The sequence below is a fragment of the Mus musculus genome, chromosome 12, assembly GCF_000001635.26.
Source record: "Mus musculus strain C57BL/6J chromosome 12, GRCm38.p6 C57BL/6J".
Taxonomy (NCBI): domain Eukaryota; kingdom Metazoa; phylum Chordata; class Mammalia; order Rodentia; family Muridae; genus Mus; species Mus musculus.
Genome location: NC_000078.6, coordinates 72,110,384 through 72,124,250, shown reverse-complemented (window position 1 = coordinate 72,124,250; position 13,867 = coordinate 72,110,384). Strand labels below are relative to the sequence as shown.

The 13,867-nt window shown below is 43.6% G+C and overlaps 1 protein-coding gene and 1 pseudogene across 2 annotated transcripts in view; both read left to right on the top strand.

Annotated features, from left to right (window-relative positions):
- Positions 1-13,867, top strand: part of Ccdc175 (coiled-coil domain containing 175) — an 83,738-nt gene that overhangs the window by 60,779 nt on the left and 9,092 nt on the right. For both annotated transcript variants that reach the window (NM_028687.1, XM_017315215.2), the window contains exons 14-16: positions 6,228-6,366; positions 9,913-9,992; positions 11,930-12,082. In NM_028687.1, coding sequence (NP_082963.1) covers positions 6,228-6,366; positions 9,913-9,992; positions 11,930-12,082 — 372 coding nt within the window. The remainder of the gene's footprint in view (positions 1-6,227; positions 6,367-9,912; positions 9,993-11,929; positions 12,083-13,867) is intronic.
- Positions 2,256-3,373, top strand: Gm18243 (predicted gene, 18243; annotated as a pseudogene).

Below are 13,867 nucleotides of genomic sequence, written 5' to 3'. Positions count from 1 at the left end.
TCTGGTGTGTCTGAAGACAGCTACATAAAATAAATAAAACTTAAAGAAAGGAAGGGAGGGAGAGAGAGAGAGAGAGAGAGAGAGAGAGAGAGAGAGAGAGAGAGAGAGAAGGAAAGAAGGAAACAAATGGGACTTTTTTAAAAAGTGTGATCAAACATTTCTTTATGAATTTAAAATGTAATTTAACATAGATGCAAAGACAGGTCATCAATATGGAAAACTGCGAGAGCTTGGAGGACATGTCAGAAACAATGGCCACAAAACAGCTTGCAGTGAGATAGAAATGGGCAGAGCTCAGGAAACAGAGACACATCTGAAAAACAGCAGAGAAGGCACAAGGTGGAAAGCATCCTCATTTGGTGGCACATCCCCACCCAAGTGACATCCTTCCATTGGCTGTAGCATCCCCAAGCACCTGGGCGTTCTTCTGGATGCTGAAAAACACATTGGATACTTCAGAGAGGAACCCAGAGAAATGGCTCAGTGGTTAAGAGAACACGCCGCTACTGCAGAGGACTAGAGTTCAATTCCCAGCACTCACATCAGGGCTAATGACTAACTGGACTCTAGCTTCAGAGGATCTAACATCCCTGGCCTCCATGGACAACAGTGCTCATGAACACACCCCTACAGAGGCACATACTCATGTGCACAGTTAAAAATAATCAAATTCGTATTTTTTTTTAAACCACAGAGAGGAGAGGCCATACACAACAAGTTGGAAGAACAGGTGTAGCAGACTGTGAGAGTAATAAGCACTACAGAGATAAATCAAGCAGGGACATGGGACAGACTGGAAACACAGTATTCCCTTGAGTGTTATTGTAAGTAACTTAGAGAATAATCCAGCTTTCATGGGGCCAAGGATGTCTGCAGTTGTCCCCAGACACAGGACATGTAGACAGACCCAGAGGCCCTATGGTAGGATGGTCCCTATCTGAAGAGAAAGTGTTAGATGTTGCTAAATGAATGGCCCAGCATTCTAAGAGTGGTGGAGTCCTCTCTGGAGTGCAGAGGCTGACAGTACATGAGGATCACCAAGGTTTCTTAGAGTGATTTCCATGAAAGCCCTGAGCAGCAGAAGCCGTTTAGCCATTACATAACTTGACAAAGTTTCAGTGTATCTGTGGGGGTCGGGGGGAGGGCTCTAAATAAATTAGCCAATAGGAGAGTGATCCTGAGCTGAAATGGCTATACTCTTGAGCTATGCCCTGGAACAGTCACTGACTGAGAATTGTTCCCTACAAGAGCAGAATATTAGAAAGACAGCTGATGAAACCCCTGTAGGGACCAGCCATTTGAGGTTCAGCTAACCACTCCTCATAGCATGGTAGCTCACTCCCTTGGGTGGGAGTCTGTCATACATTAACACATTAACAGACTTGTATTTTTTTCCCTTTTGTTCTCCCTGGGCTTAGAAGTCACAAGAACAGTTCTAAAATGAGCTGGCTTTTATTTAAGTAAGATCACACAAATCGTTCCATTAAGCAGAATTCAGTAAAACAAAGTTAGATTCAGGAAATTAACTAGGAAGTTTCTGCAACAGCCTAAAGGCGAAACGAGGTTTCACATAGACCCAATCAGAAAAATACCCAACGGTATTAAAAAGAGGGAATGCGCAGACGCAGGGGCAAAAAGTGGACGTTTTTGGTCTTTGTCCGAGGGTCAGCACAGCCATCAGGTCTACATTGTGCCGAAGCAGGAAAAGCAGCTGAAGAATGACAAGCACTTAGAGCGACACTGACATCTGGGAGAACAGACTTCAATTTTTTTTCCCCCAGAGCTGAGGACCAAACCCCAGGTCCTTGCGCTGGCTAGACAAGCGCTCTACCACTGAGCTAAATTCCCAATCCTGATTTTTTTTAAAGGCAAAACATTCATCAAAGCTTAAAACATTGAGCTTAAAACATATTTTAGATTTTAACAGAAAGTTGTATGGGAAAAAAACATCTGCTTTATACAGCTTGGAAATCTTCTACCGTAGTCTACTCCTGGTAAAAATGTCTCATAAGCAGAGTCCAGTGTGGAAATGCCTGCAGTTTGTTAGTGGAGTGCACAGGCCAGGGGACAAGCCTCTGACTTTCCTGAAGGTGGGAAACATTTACTTAATTGTCCTGTCTCCCTGAACAGAGAAGTCAGGCTGAGAGGAAGCCCTGTGTCTGTCTCTCCGCAATACTGAAAAGCCCTTAGCCAGATGACAGCGCTCTCGGCACTGCTGGAGGAAAACAAGCGACCTTTGCAAAAATAACATTGACTATTAGTAAGACTTACCCTGGGAAGAAAGGTTTGTTCTGACACAGGTCTCTTGAACATTCCCCCTTGCTCTGCATTTGAGTGAGCAGGCAGACACAGGAAGAAACCTTAGAGACTGTAAGAAATGTGGAAAGATCCTGAGTCAAACTTTCCTGTTGGAGAGAAACGCTGTGAATGAGAAGAGATCAGACTTCCGTTCAAGATGGCACACCTCAGTCGGCAGAGAATTCTAAGTGGGGGAGGAGCCCCTTTGCCTGTAAGGTATGTGGGAAACTCTTCCGCCATAAATCAAATCTTACAGAGCACAAGCATTTCCATAGTAGAGAGAAACCCTCTGAGTGTAACGAGTGTGGGAAAGCCTTTAGCCGGACACAGTATATTCTTAAGAATCAGAACACTCACACCGGAGAGAAGCTATTCGAGTGCAATGATTGTGGGAAATCCTTTAGCCAGAAGGAAAACTTGCTTACCCATCAGAGAATTCACACTGGAGAGAAAACCTTCTGAGTGGAAAGACTGTGGGGGGAGGGCGTGCTCATGCAGAAGTCAAGCCTCATCAGACATCAGAGAACTCACACAGGAGAGAAGCCCTTCGTGTGTAAGGAGTGTGGGAAAACCTTTAGCAGCAAATCAAATCTTACTGAGCATGAGATAATTCATATTGTTGAGAAACCCCTTAAATGTAACAAATGTGGAACAGCTTTTGGCCACAAAAAAGTACCTGATAAATTGTCAAAGCATTCACACTGGAGAGAAGCCATATGAATGCAATGTATGTGGGGAGCCTTCTCACAGCCAACATCACTTATTGTGCATGTAAGAATTCATTCAGGTGATAAGCCTTACGAGTGCAATGTATGTGGGAAAGCCTTCTCTCAGAGTTTGTCTTTAACGGGGCATGTGAGGAGCCATACGGGTGAGAAACCCTGTGGCTGTCATGAATGTGGGAAGGCCTATTCTCAGTTCTCAACCCTGGCCCTGCATCTGAGAATACACACTGGTCAAAAGCCTTATCGGTGTAGTGAGTGTAGAAAGGCTTTCAGTCAGAAGTCCCATCACATTAGACACCAGAAAATGTGTACTCATTAAACGCTCGGAATATCTTCAATACGGGGAAGTGGCTCCAATTTCAGGAGGTGGGACCTTCAGGAGAAGTCAGAGCTGAGCATTGCTGAGCTGAATAAGCACTTGGCTCAGGAATCAGAGATGCTTCAGAAAAAGCTAGAAGATTCAGTCCTCATTGGCCGCCCCATGCCAACACCTTGATCCGACAAACAAAGCAAAAACTTCCCCAACTTGTGCTGTACCTGGGACCCATGGCCATTACAAACACAAAACAAGTGCGTGGTCTCTTGTGATGATGCCCTACACAGACCATGGAGATGAATGAACACACTCACATGTGTGTGTGCCTGTTGCCCTTTTTCAAAACAGACAATACAGATAGTACAAAGTTGAGTTTCTTGCCCTGCTCGGTTCTAAGACCTGGAGATAGTCATTTCTGCTTCCTTGTTATGATATCTTTTAAATTATAAAAACATACACATATTTATTTTTCTGGATTTTTTTTCAAAAACGTTCTAATGGTAATTTGTGTGGAAACAGCTAAGCTGTGAGAAAGATGCTGTATCAAAGAGATAGAGAAACAAGATGTACACTAAAGAGTTAATTACCCTCTCTCCTTTATACTGAAAACTGATGTTAGGTAAACTGGGTTTCTTGTCCCCACTAGCCTGAAAAGGTGAGATATCCAAAGTATTATCTTGCAGCATTGCTTATAATAAGGATGCTCTCTTTGGGTACTGTGAGGATCATCAGTGGAGCACCCAAGTAAAGGGTGTGTCCCCTTCAGTGACCTGCAAGCTGTGAGCTTATATCATTTTAACATAGATCAATGAGAACTGCAACTCATTGAATCCCAAGGAGACACCAGTGGCTGTTTCTGCATTGGGGAAAGGCATTGTGTCTAGCTGTTGATGTGTTTCTGGCGAGCACCCTTGCAGGTGTGACCTTTGCCTCTACTTGGGACCTAGGAGTACTCAAGGGAGGGTTGGTGCATTCTAGGGTAAATGTACTGTGCAGTTAATCAATAAAAATAAGTAAGCTTGAAATAGCAGATCACATGTTTGAAGTAACCTAGAATATGTGAGATTAGGCCTCCTTAAAAAGCCCCAACAAACAAACAAACAAACAAACAAAATTATAGATTTCAGTGGAGGTTAATCCTTAAGAAAGATGAGGAAAGGACAAGAGGAAAGCTCTGTGCATTAGTCTTGATGTGGGAGTGTTATGTGGTGGTTTGACAAGGAGTGACCCCCACGGACTCATAGATTTGAATGCATGGTCACCTGGAAGTGGCAGCATTAGGAGGTGTGGCCTTGTTGGAGGAGGTGTGGCCTTGTTGGAGGAAGCATGTCTCTGGGGGTGGGCTTTGAGGTTCAAATGCTCAAGCCAGGCCCAGTCTCTCTCTCTCTCTCTCTCTCTCTCTCTCTCTCTCTCTCTCTCTCTCTCTCTTCCTGCTGTCTGTCAATCTGGATGTAGAACTCTCTGCTCCTTCTCCAGCACCGTGTATGCCTGCATGCCACCATGCTTCCTGCCATTAACAATAACGGACTACACCTCTGTAAGCCAGCTCCAACTGAATGCTTTCCTTCATAAGAGTTGTCATGGTCATTCTGACATGCAATAGGACCAGGACTAAGACCATTTATGTGTCCTTTCAATGGAAGCAAAGTAGACTTTCATGTCTCATTCCTGGTTCAGGTCATGGTAAGAGCACAGGGCTAATAGGAGATCTTTGGCACTTCATCACAAAGCTGACATGAAAGTTCAAATGATGACTTCCATCCTTATCCATATCCAGCCAGGAAAAGGATGAAAGGGCCATTTCTGTTGAAGGCTGAAGGCAGAGGCTAGAAGCAGCACCCACAGCTTCTATTTATAGACACACCCACATCCAAGGGAAGCCATACTCCAGAAGGAAGCCAAGTGCCCGGTTATAACTCAGAATTCGAGTCATTGAAGGAAGAGAGGTAGATATTAAGTATCAGCTGATTGTTTCTGCTTTAGTGACCATTTATAAATCTACTCTAATTTTCTAAGAGAAATGATTATTCCATTTGGAACTAAATAAAACAGAAATTTGATGAATATTTTAGTTAGGTTTCTATTGCTTTGATAAAACACTGACTATAAACAGCCTGTCCAGGAAAGGGTTGTTTAGTCTGCATATCCCAGGTCATATATAGTCCACTGAGGAAGGCCAAGGCAGGAACTCCATTCAGCGAGAAGCTGGATTCAGGAAATGATGCAGAGGCTGTAGAGAAACACCGCTCACTGGCTTGCTCCCCATGGCTTGCTCAGCCTGCTTTCTTATATAAAGCATTATCACCTGCCCAGGGATGACTCCTCCCATCCATCCATCCATTAACCAATCATCAAGAAAACTCCCCACAGGTGTGGCCACGGGCCAATCAGGTCGGGGCATGTTTTCAGTTGATGTTCTCTCTTCCCAAATGACCCCCAGCCTGTGTGAAGTTGACAAACACCAACCAGCACAGCTAAGTAAATGCACCTTCATGCTTCCTTCCCAGTACGTTTGTCTGTTTCTCGTGTTATATTTGGTTGTTTCTTCACTGTCCACATTTCTTGGAGGAAGCATATTCTGTTTCACGGTCCTTTTTCATGGACTACGGTGAGCCAAAGGGATCTTTTCTCAAGCATGTGTTGGCTGCATAAATAGTAGAGGTGGAAACCCAGCAGCAGAGATTTAGAAATGACAGCCTCTTTGTAGATTGAACAACAGATTCCCAAGGTGAGTGGGTGAGACAGCAATACAGAATAGGTGTCAGGTACCTCTCTTAGCTGCCCCAATGGAAGACAGAGCGCCCCCTGCTTTGGAGAATGCCCCCTTTACTCTAAGCCGTGTAACCGGTCAGAATCATTTTCCTCTATTGTCTTTACTTTCTTTGAAGACTCTAATCTTAAACGAGATCCAGATTAACAAAGTGAAAGAAGAGGAGCTAGGTGAAACCCTCCCACAGCTTCAGGTAGCAGAAGAGGACTTCAGAGAAAAAAACAGGATGCTCAGGTCCCTCCACAGTGACGTTTCAGGTGATACTTCAGACACTTCCCTCTCCCTCCTCCCCTTCCTCTTCTTCCCCTCCCCTCCCCCTCCTCCCACCTACTTTCTTCCCCCAAGGACATAGGCCTCTCCCCCAACCCAAGAACCTATCTCTAAGGCAGAGATAAAGAAGGCTCATCAGATAGGCGCTTGAGCTTTCAGAAGATGTGAACCATGGCTGTGAGTATGTATCTTTTGCATTCCATTACACAGCACAGCATGTGCACACATAACTGTGTGTGTATTCAAATTAAAAAAAAAATCCTACACAAAAATTATCTGTGGTCACCTACTCCTGCACCTAAGGTCCAGAATGCTTGGCTTTTGCCTCCATTCAGGAAGTGGAAGGCCACTGTCCAGGAGCTCTGCACAGGGCTTTGAGCAGACGCCATGTCTTCCAGAGGATAAAAGGACTGTGGGACTCAGAATACCAGGACCCAGAGTAAAAGAAAGGACCAGAATGGGAGCAATGAAAGAACAATGTCTGAGAACAGGAGAGTGAGATAACCATAAAGATACGGATTAATACAGCCTGTATCAGTAAGATAAACTGCAAACCAGAGACATATTTAAAAATGAAGAGATTATTTCCAAGAAGGTAAAAATTCCAAGTCTATATACATATAATAGCAAGAGCCTGGGCAGTCAATTTATCTGCTATTTGAGTTGTTTTTCCATTTCTTGTCAGATTTTCATCTAATTAACTCAGGCAGGCTCACACTTGATGCTCTTACCTGGCTCATGGACACGCCATTCCCCCAGGTCTTTCCACCTCTCTTCTTAGTACAAAGAAGAGGATGAAGGCAACATTGTCAGAATTAAATAAGCAACAGTTTCTATATTCTGAATCTCTTACAAAGGAAAGGTGGGGGCGGGGGGGGGGAGGGGAGACAGGATAACAGCAGCAAGGAAGAAGGAGCTGGAAGAGTGAAGTGCTCAGTGCCTGCCAAGACAGTCATGAACCCAAGATGGACTGCACAGGCGCAGAAGTGCTCAGCACCAGCGAGGAAGATGTCTCTCACTGGCCGACAGTTCGCTTATCTGACAATAAGCTTCAGCAGGCTTTGGGAAAGAATGCCTGGCTAGAGGAGATCAGCGAAAGGGGGATATGAACAGAAGAACCCATGAGAAAGGACACCATAGAGGACTTACAGCTCTCTCCACAGAACGCAGATTGCAGGCATGGCTGTAACTCCGGGCTGTAAAACACAGCAATAGAAAAGCTAACTAATACAGCAGTCAGGCCTTGAGGGCAAGCAAGCCTTCCTCTGAGTTGTAGCTAAGTAACTACTTTCCCTTGATGCTGGCAAAGAAATGGGCCAGAGTGCTCCAAACTGGAGCATCCAATACAGCTGAGGGCAGAAGACGGCTGTAGCAGGCTCCCTTTCCCCTGTCTGGCTAGAGGAGTGCTGCCTGCTGTCCTGACAATTTTATGATGAAAACAAACAAGGAAACCTGATTTCCATTAAAAAAAAAATCATCAGAAAGATGGCAAGTAACGCCAACAGTAGTAAAGGACTTAGAACTTTATCAAGCATGGCTAGAAACAAGACACGGCAGTGATAGGAATTCTTCACCTGAAATTGTCTTTTTGAAAAGATTTACTCGGGAGAACAGCACCTTGGAGGTCCGGAGGATCTGTGTCTTGCTTCAACAGTGTTTGGACAGAACAGACGGGGGACTCCCTCTTAGCTTCCAGCTGCCTTACAAGTCTCTGCAGTCGCCGCAGCCTCCAGGACCATCGCCTTGCCGCCTTCAGCTCCTAGGACCAGTCAGCTCTGTTTCTTCACCGTTAGCCCCATACCCCAAAGCAGCCATGACCTCTCAGATTTGTCAGAATTATTTCACCGAAGTGGAAGCTGCCGTGAGCTGCCTGGTCAGCTTGCACCTGCGGGCCTCCTACACCTACTTCTCTCGGGGCTTCTATTTTGATCGGAATGACCTGACTTTGCAGGGCGTAGGCCACTTCTTCCGTAATTTGGCTGAGAAGCATGAGGGCGCTTCAACTTCTCCTCAAGTTGCAGAACAATCGCGGGCGGGGGCGTGCACTCTTCCGGGATGTGCAGAAGCCATCTCAAGATGGGGGACGGGAGGGGGAGAGGAGGGGGAGGGGGAGAGGGGGAGGAAAGAAGGAGGAGAGGAAAAGAGAGGAGAGAGGAGAAAGAGAGAGAGAGAGAGAGAGAGAGAGAGAGAGAGAGAGAAAGGAGGAGGAGGAGGAGGAGGAGGAGGAGGAGGAGGAGGAGGAGGAGAAGAAGAGAAGAGAAGAAAGAGAAGAGAAGAGAAGAGAAGAGAGGAGAGGAGAGGAGAGGAGAGGAGAGGAGAGAAGAGAAGAGAAGAGAAGAGAAGAGAAGAGAAGAGAAGAGAAGAGAAGAGAAGAGAAGAGAAGAGAAGAGAAGAGAAGAGAAGAGAAGAGAAGAGAAGAGAAGAGAGAAGAGAAGAGAAGAGGAAAGATCTACATGGGGCTAGAGAGCTATCGCAATGGTTAAGAACACAGATTACCCTTGAAAAGAATCCAGCTTCTCCACACCAAGTCAGGTGACTCACAGCTGCCTGTAATTCCAGCTCCAGGGAAAGCCCTCTTCTGGCCTCCGTGGGCGCAAGCTCATACACAGTTACTCACATAACACAAAATTAAAAATTAAAAAATACTTTTAAAAAGATTGACTTCCCCACACTGCTCTGTGCCACCCAGGGGGAGACCGTTTGACTTCCACTGAGGAAAAGTAACAATTGAACACCCGGAACCGATGCTGACAACGGATAAAGCCTTCCTCTAAAGTAGCTAAGGAAAAATAGAACATATTTTACAATTGTGCTGTAAATCTTGGTGTAAAAACTTGTGCCAATGAACTCACTAGCAACTAACTAACCCTTACATTATTGTGATGGTCTGAATAGTAAAATTTGTCAAAGCAAAACCCACAACTTTATGAGGTTAAATGTAAAAAAAAAAAAAAAAATCCCATATGTAGAAAGGGGTAGGGAATTTGTAGACAGGAATAAATATGTTAAATCTTCCTATATTATGCTAGGAAATGAATAGAAAATGTATGGAAATAGCCACAGCCTTATTAGCATATAGTTTAAGAAAACTGAGCTAAGTGATAGTCCCAACTAAAGAGACACTTCTTAAAAAGAGGTTGGGGAAGAGGCTCAGTGGTTAAGAGCGTTTGCTACACAGTCCTGAGGGCCAGGGCTCAGATCACCGCACCTGTGAAATAAGCCAGGCATCCCTCAAATACCAGAAGCCATCTTCTGACCTTTCCATACCTTTGAGTGCACATATGCATGCATTTTCCCTCTGTCTCTCTCACACACATGACTAAAATCAACAAAGAAAACAACAGATAAAGTGGTTGATTCTGAAGAACCAGACACAGGGGTAGATCGATGCAAGGAAACAGCTCGCTGCCTTCTATTGTGATCATAGTTTATCACAGTGTGACTATTAACACTATGCATGCTGTACACTGATTAAGGCTGTTTAACTTTGTGGACAGTTATCTCTCTCTCTTTCTCTCTCTCTCCTTAAATAGCAAAGAAGCAAGACGAGAAAACGATGAGCAACACCATTTTCCGCTATAGAAAGGACATCATCAGATGTACAGACGGCACGGTAAAGACTCACTGTGGGTCATTTGTCTTGGTTTTCTGTTTTGTACAATTTACAGTGTACAAACATTGCTGCATGCAAATAGCACCGTTTACTCTGTTTTCACAAAGCCAACTGTTATTAAAGTTATCCTAACAATATCTGTGTTTAAAATTGTAATCAGTATATACATGGAGGGAGAGAGATTTTGCACTACAGTGATATATACCTGAGAATGAAGGAAGGTTTGTTTGATCTCAGAGGTCCATGATTATCTGGCTTCTCCTGTTTCTTAGCTTTCATCAGAGGAAGGAGCATGGCCAAGGAAAACCTTTTACATCATGGCCACTAGAAGGCAAAGAAAGGTTATGGGAAGAAGGGACCAGGATCTAGCCACACCATTCAATAGCACATCCCCAGAAATCCATTTCCTCCAGCCACGCCTCACTTTCCACAGTCCCACCACCTCCGAATACTCTGTATAAAGCTGGACTCCATCAGTGTATTACATTTGCTCACTGAACATCCTCATGACCTGGTCATCTCTGCAATGCCTTCCGAGGCACACTCTGATGTGAGCTTTATGCATTTTCTGGGTGTTATAGCTCCCAATTCCATTGGATTAACAACCAAGATTAAGAAGGTGGGGCCTCTGGAACCAAATCATCAAATCAGGTATAATGATAGAAAAAATGAGGAGAGCTAAACACTCTCATTTATAGAATGAAGATTGGGTTGTGGTTTTTGAAGGTAAGTAGGCAGAGATCAAGGGAGATCGAACAAAATAGGAGCCAGTAAAGAAATGTCCATTATCTTTTAAAATATGTAATCTATAGTTTCACTACAGACTTTTTATGTGAAGTTGGTTACTTAAACAAGGAATTATCTTATTCTTTAATATATCCAGATATCAAACATAATTTTGATATGCTGTGGGCATGAAGAAATATGAAAAACATTACAAAAAAAGTGTAATACGTACACACACCAGCAAATGCATGCACACACACACACACACACAATACACTCATGCTCACATATACACACATGCACACACATATACACATGCACACACACTCACATGCACACATATGTGCGCGCACACACACATGCACACACACAATACACTCATGCTCACATATACGCACATACTCACATGCACACACATACTCACATGCACACACATGTGCACACACACACACATGCACACACACGCACACACTCAAACACACAATGCACATTCCTTTTCCTTAATAAGACGCTCCTGCTGAGACGACACAATGAATAAAGAGAGTGACATTGCTTTGTATCAGTTCAATAATTAAGAGCTCCATAGAGAAGTCAGTAAGAAAAACTATTAAATGATTCAGAGCCAGGGCTAGTGAGATGGATCAGTTGGAGGAGAGTAAGCTTGAAATGTGCTGCTCAGACTCCATCCTCAACACTGCCTCCAGTTGTAAGGCTAGTGCCTGGGAGGTGCAGACGGGAGCATCAGGGGTCCAGAGTCACCCTCTGCTACATAGTGATTCCTGGGGCCAGCCTGCAATACTTGACACCCTGTCACGAAAGCAAATACACAATAGCTAATTACATAACTAAATAAATATCCACAGAGTAAATATTTTCTCCTTCTAGAAACACTAAATCTCAGCGGACCCCCCCCCCCTAACCTTCTCCCCATTTAGGTGAGGTATTCAAGGATCAAAGCATATTCCACTTTATGAAGTTTTGTTAGTGTCTAGGATGCATGACATAAGGTCCATCCATGCACGGCCTTACCAGAGTCCACAAGTAAGTTTTTAGTCAGCAAGCTTTGGGACATTCTGCGGGAATAATTCCGTGGTCAACTGGATGGCTCCAGAATGGATACAGAGCCCGGTTCTGGCTGTGGGCTGGGCACCCTATTTATTGCTCTGTTCTTTGAACCCTAGGAGTTAACTGTGGCTTTTATGCTTGCACAGGAAAATATGAAGCGAGAAATAAAACACTTACGAGACCTTGAAAGTGAGAAAACCCACAAACATTTTGAAATTCTAAAGAACTTAGAAAATGAAATCTATGTAAATGACCAAAAGATGGCCCTTCTCATCCTGGAAAATCAAAAATTAAGAGAAGTAAGTCCAAGAGAACTTTATGTTTACTCACAGTTCTGATTGATTATGGGGACTTTGCACCTGAGAAAAGAGGAGAACTCTTGCAATGAGCTTTAGAAAGTTCCAGTCTTCCATATCCCTCCCGACACCTACACAACTCCCCCTACAAGAGTACTACCAACTTCTAACATCAGAGCTCAGCTTGGGCCAGATTCGAACATTGCCTGTGAAGAATGATGCTGTCTGTATATATGCTTTTGTTCAACTTCATGGCTCTGAGGTTCACCCTCTTACAGTGTTAGTTTCGATCCTTCATTCTGTGTAGTATTCCACCATATGACTATAGCACTTATTTAGACAGTGCTATTAGTATGGTTTTGGACTATTTCTTTTGGCTATAAATAACCAACCCTGCTCCTAAGCCCCTTCAAGTATAATTGTTTTGACAGACAGACATATTTCTGTTGAGTATAGATCCTAACTGGACCTGCAAAGTCACTAGGTGTTAATTAAACTGAGCACAAGTAAGACCATTACCAAAATCCTTTGGTCAAATTATATATGTTTTATTTTTTTGTCAGATAGGGTTATCTCTCCCTAGAGCAAGGTTTAGAAATAACGTCAAACACATGAGAAGGTAGGGTTTATATGTTTTTTTGTCAGACAGGGCTATCTCCCTAAAGCAATGCTTTCAAGAGTTGGGGGATTTCCAGAGGAATTTTGGTCATATAGGAAAGTAGTTGAAAACATTTCAAAATTATTTGACAGGACATCTTATCTTATAAGAGTATGTTCAAGGTGGGAGTCAAACTCTTTAGAGTGGGAAGCATGTCAAATCCCAGAAACAGGTTAAAGCAGCCAATTTGAATTTAGCAGAATACAGAAATGAACTTATTCTGACCTTAGAACACAATGGCTTCCATCTTCCCTCACAGGGTGTGCATCTTCTGCACCAGTGCAGAGCGTCAGGCTCACAAAGGCAGTGCTTTGAATGCCCCTCGTACAAGCAGTGTGTGAGAACTCTGAGAGCCACAACCTCACCTGTGTCAATGTCACATGAAGAAATGAAAATGCAGACTTCCTCTTAGATTAGTTTGAGCAAACCCAAATTTGGATTCTCCAATGTCTTCCATCAGTCTGTAGCCTGTCTCTAGTCTACTGTGTGTGTGTGCTATGTCCCTGTTGCCCATCTGGTCTGTGGCTGGCCCATCTCTAACAAAGAGCTTACTCTATATCTATTGAACAGCACAGAAAACACAATATGGGAAAGAGATGAAGAATTCTTTACAGAAATCTTCAAGAGAATTTTACAAGAGAAGAGGTTGCTTTGTTGACCCCAGTTGGCCCAGAATAGCAGTCAAAACCTCAAACAGATGTCATCAACCTATATCCACATGTCACTTCTGATATTTATGAGATATCTCTTTAGTTTATGGCTATTTTTAACCTGTTGGCTATTTTCAGAAAACAATTACCACAGTATACACATACATGCAAATACTGTTCAAGGGCACGGAAGAGTACATAACTAAGATTAAAGCTGTGAATTTACTCTGGGTTGTAAAAAGCTGGTTGTGTGGAAAGTCCAAGGCACAATAACATTGTTTGCATCGTTCCCCTAAAAGCAGGTTAAACTTAAACAGGCTGAGTCCCCAGTAGGACAGCAGATTAACAATCTCATTTTGAATGGTCTCAAGGCATATTATTAATGTGGTGGCAAGGCCTGCAAAAAGGTTAGTCTCCTTGGCATTGGGAGATACTTTCAGAAAATGCATCACTGCACTCATCCAACTGTCTCTTTCAGTT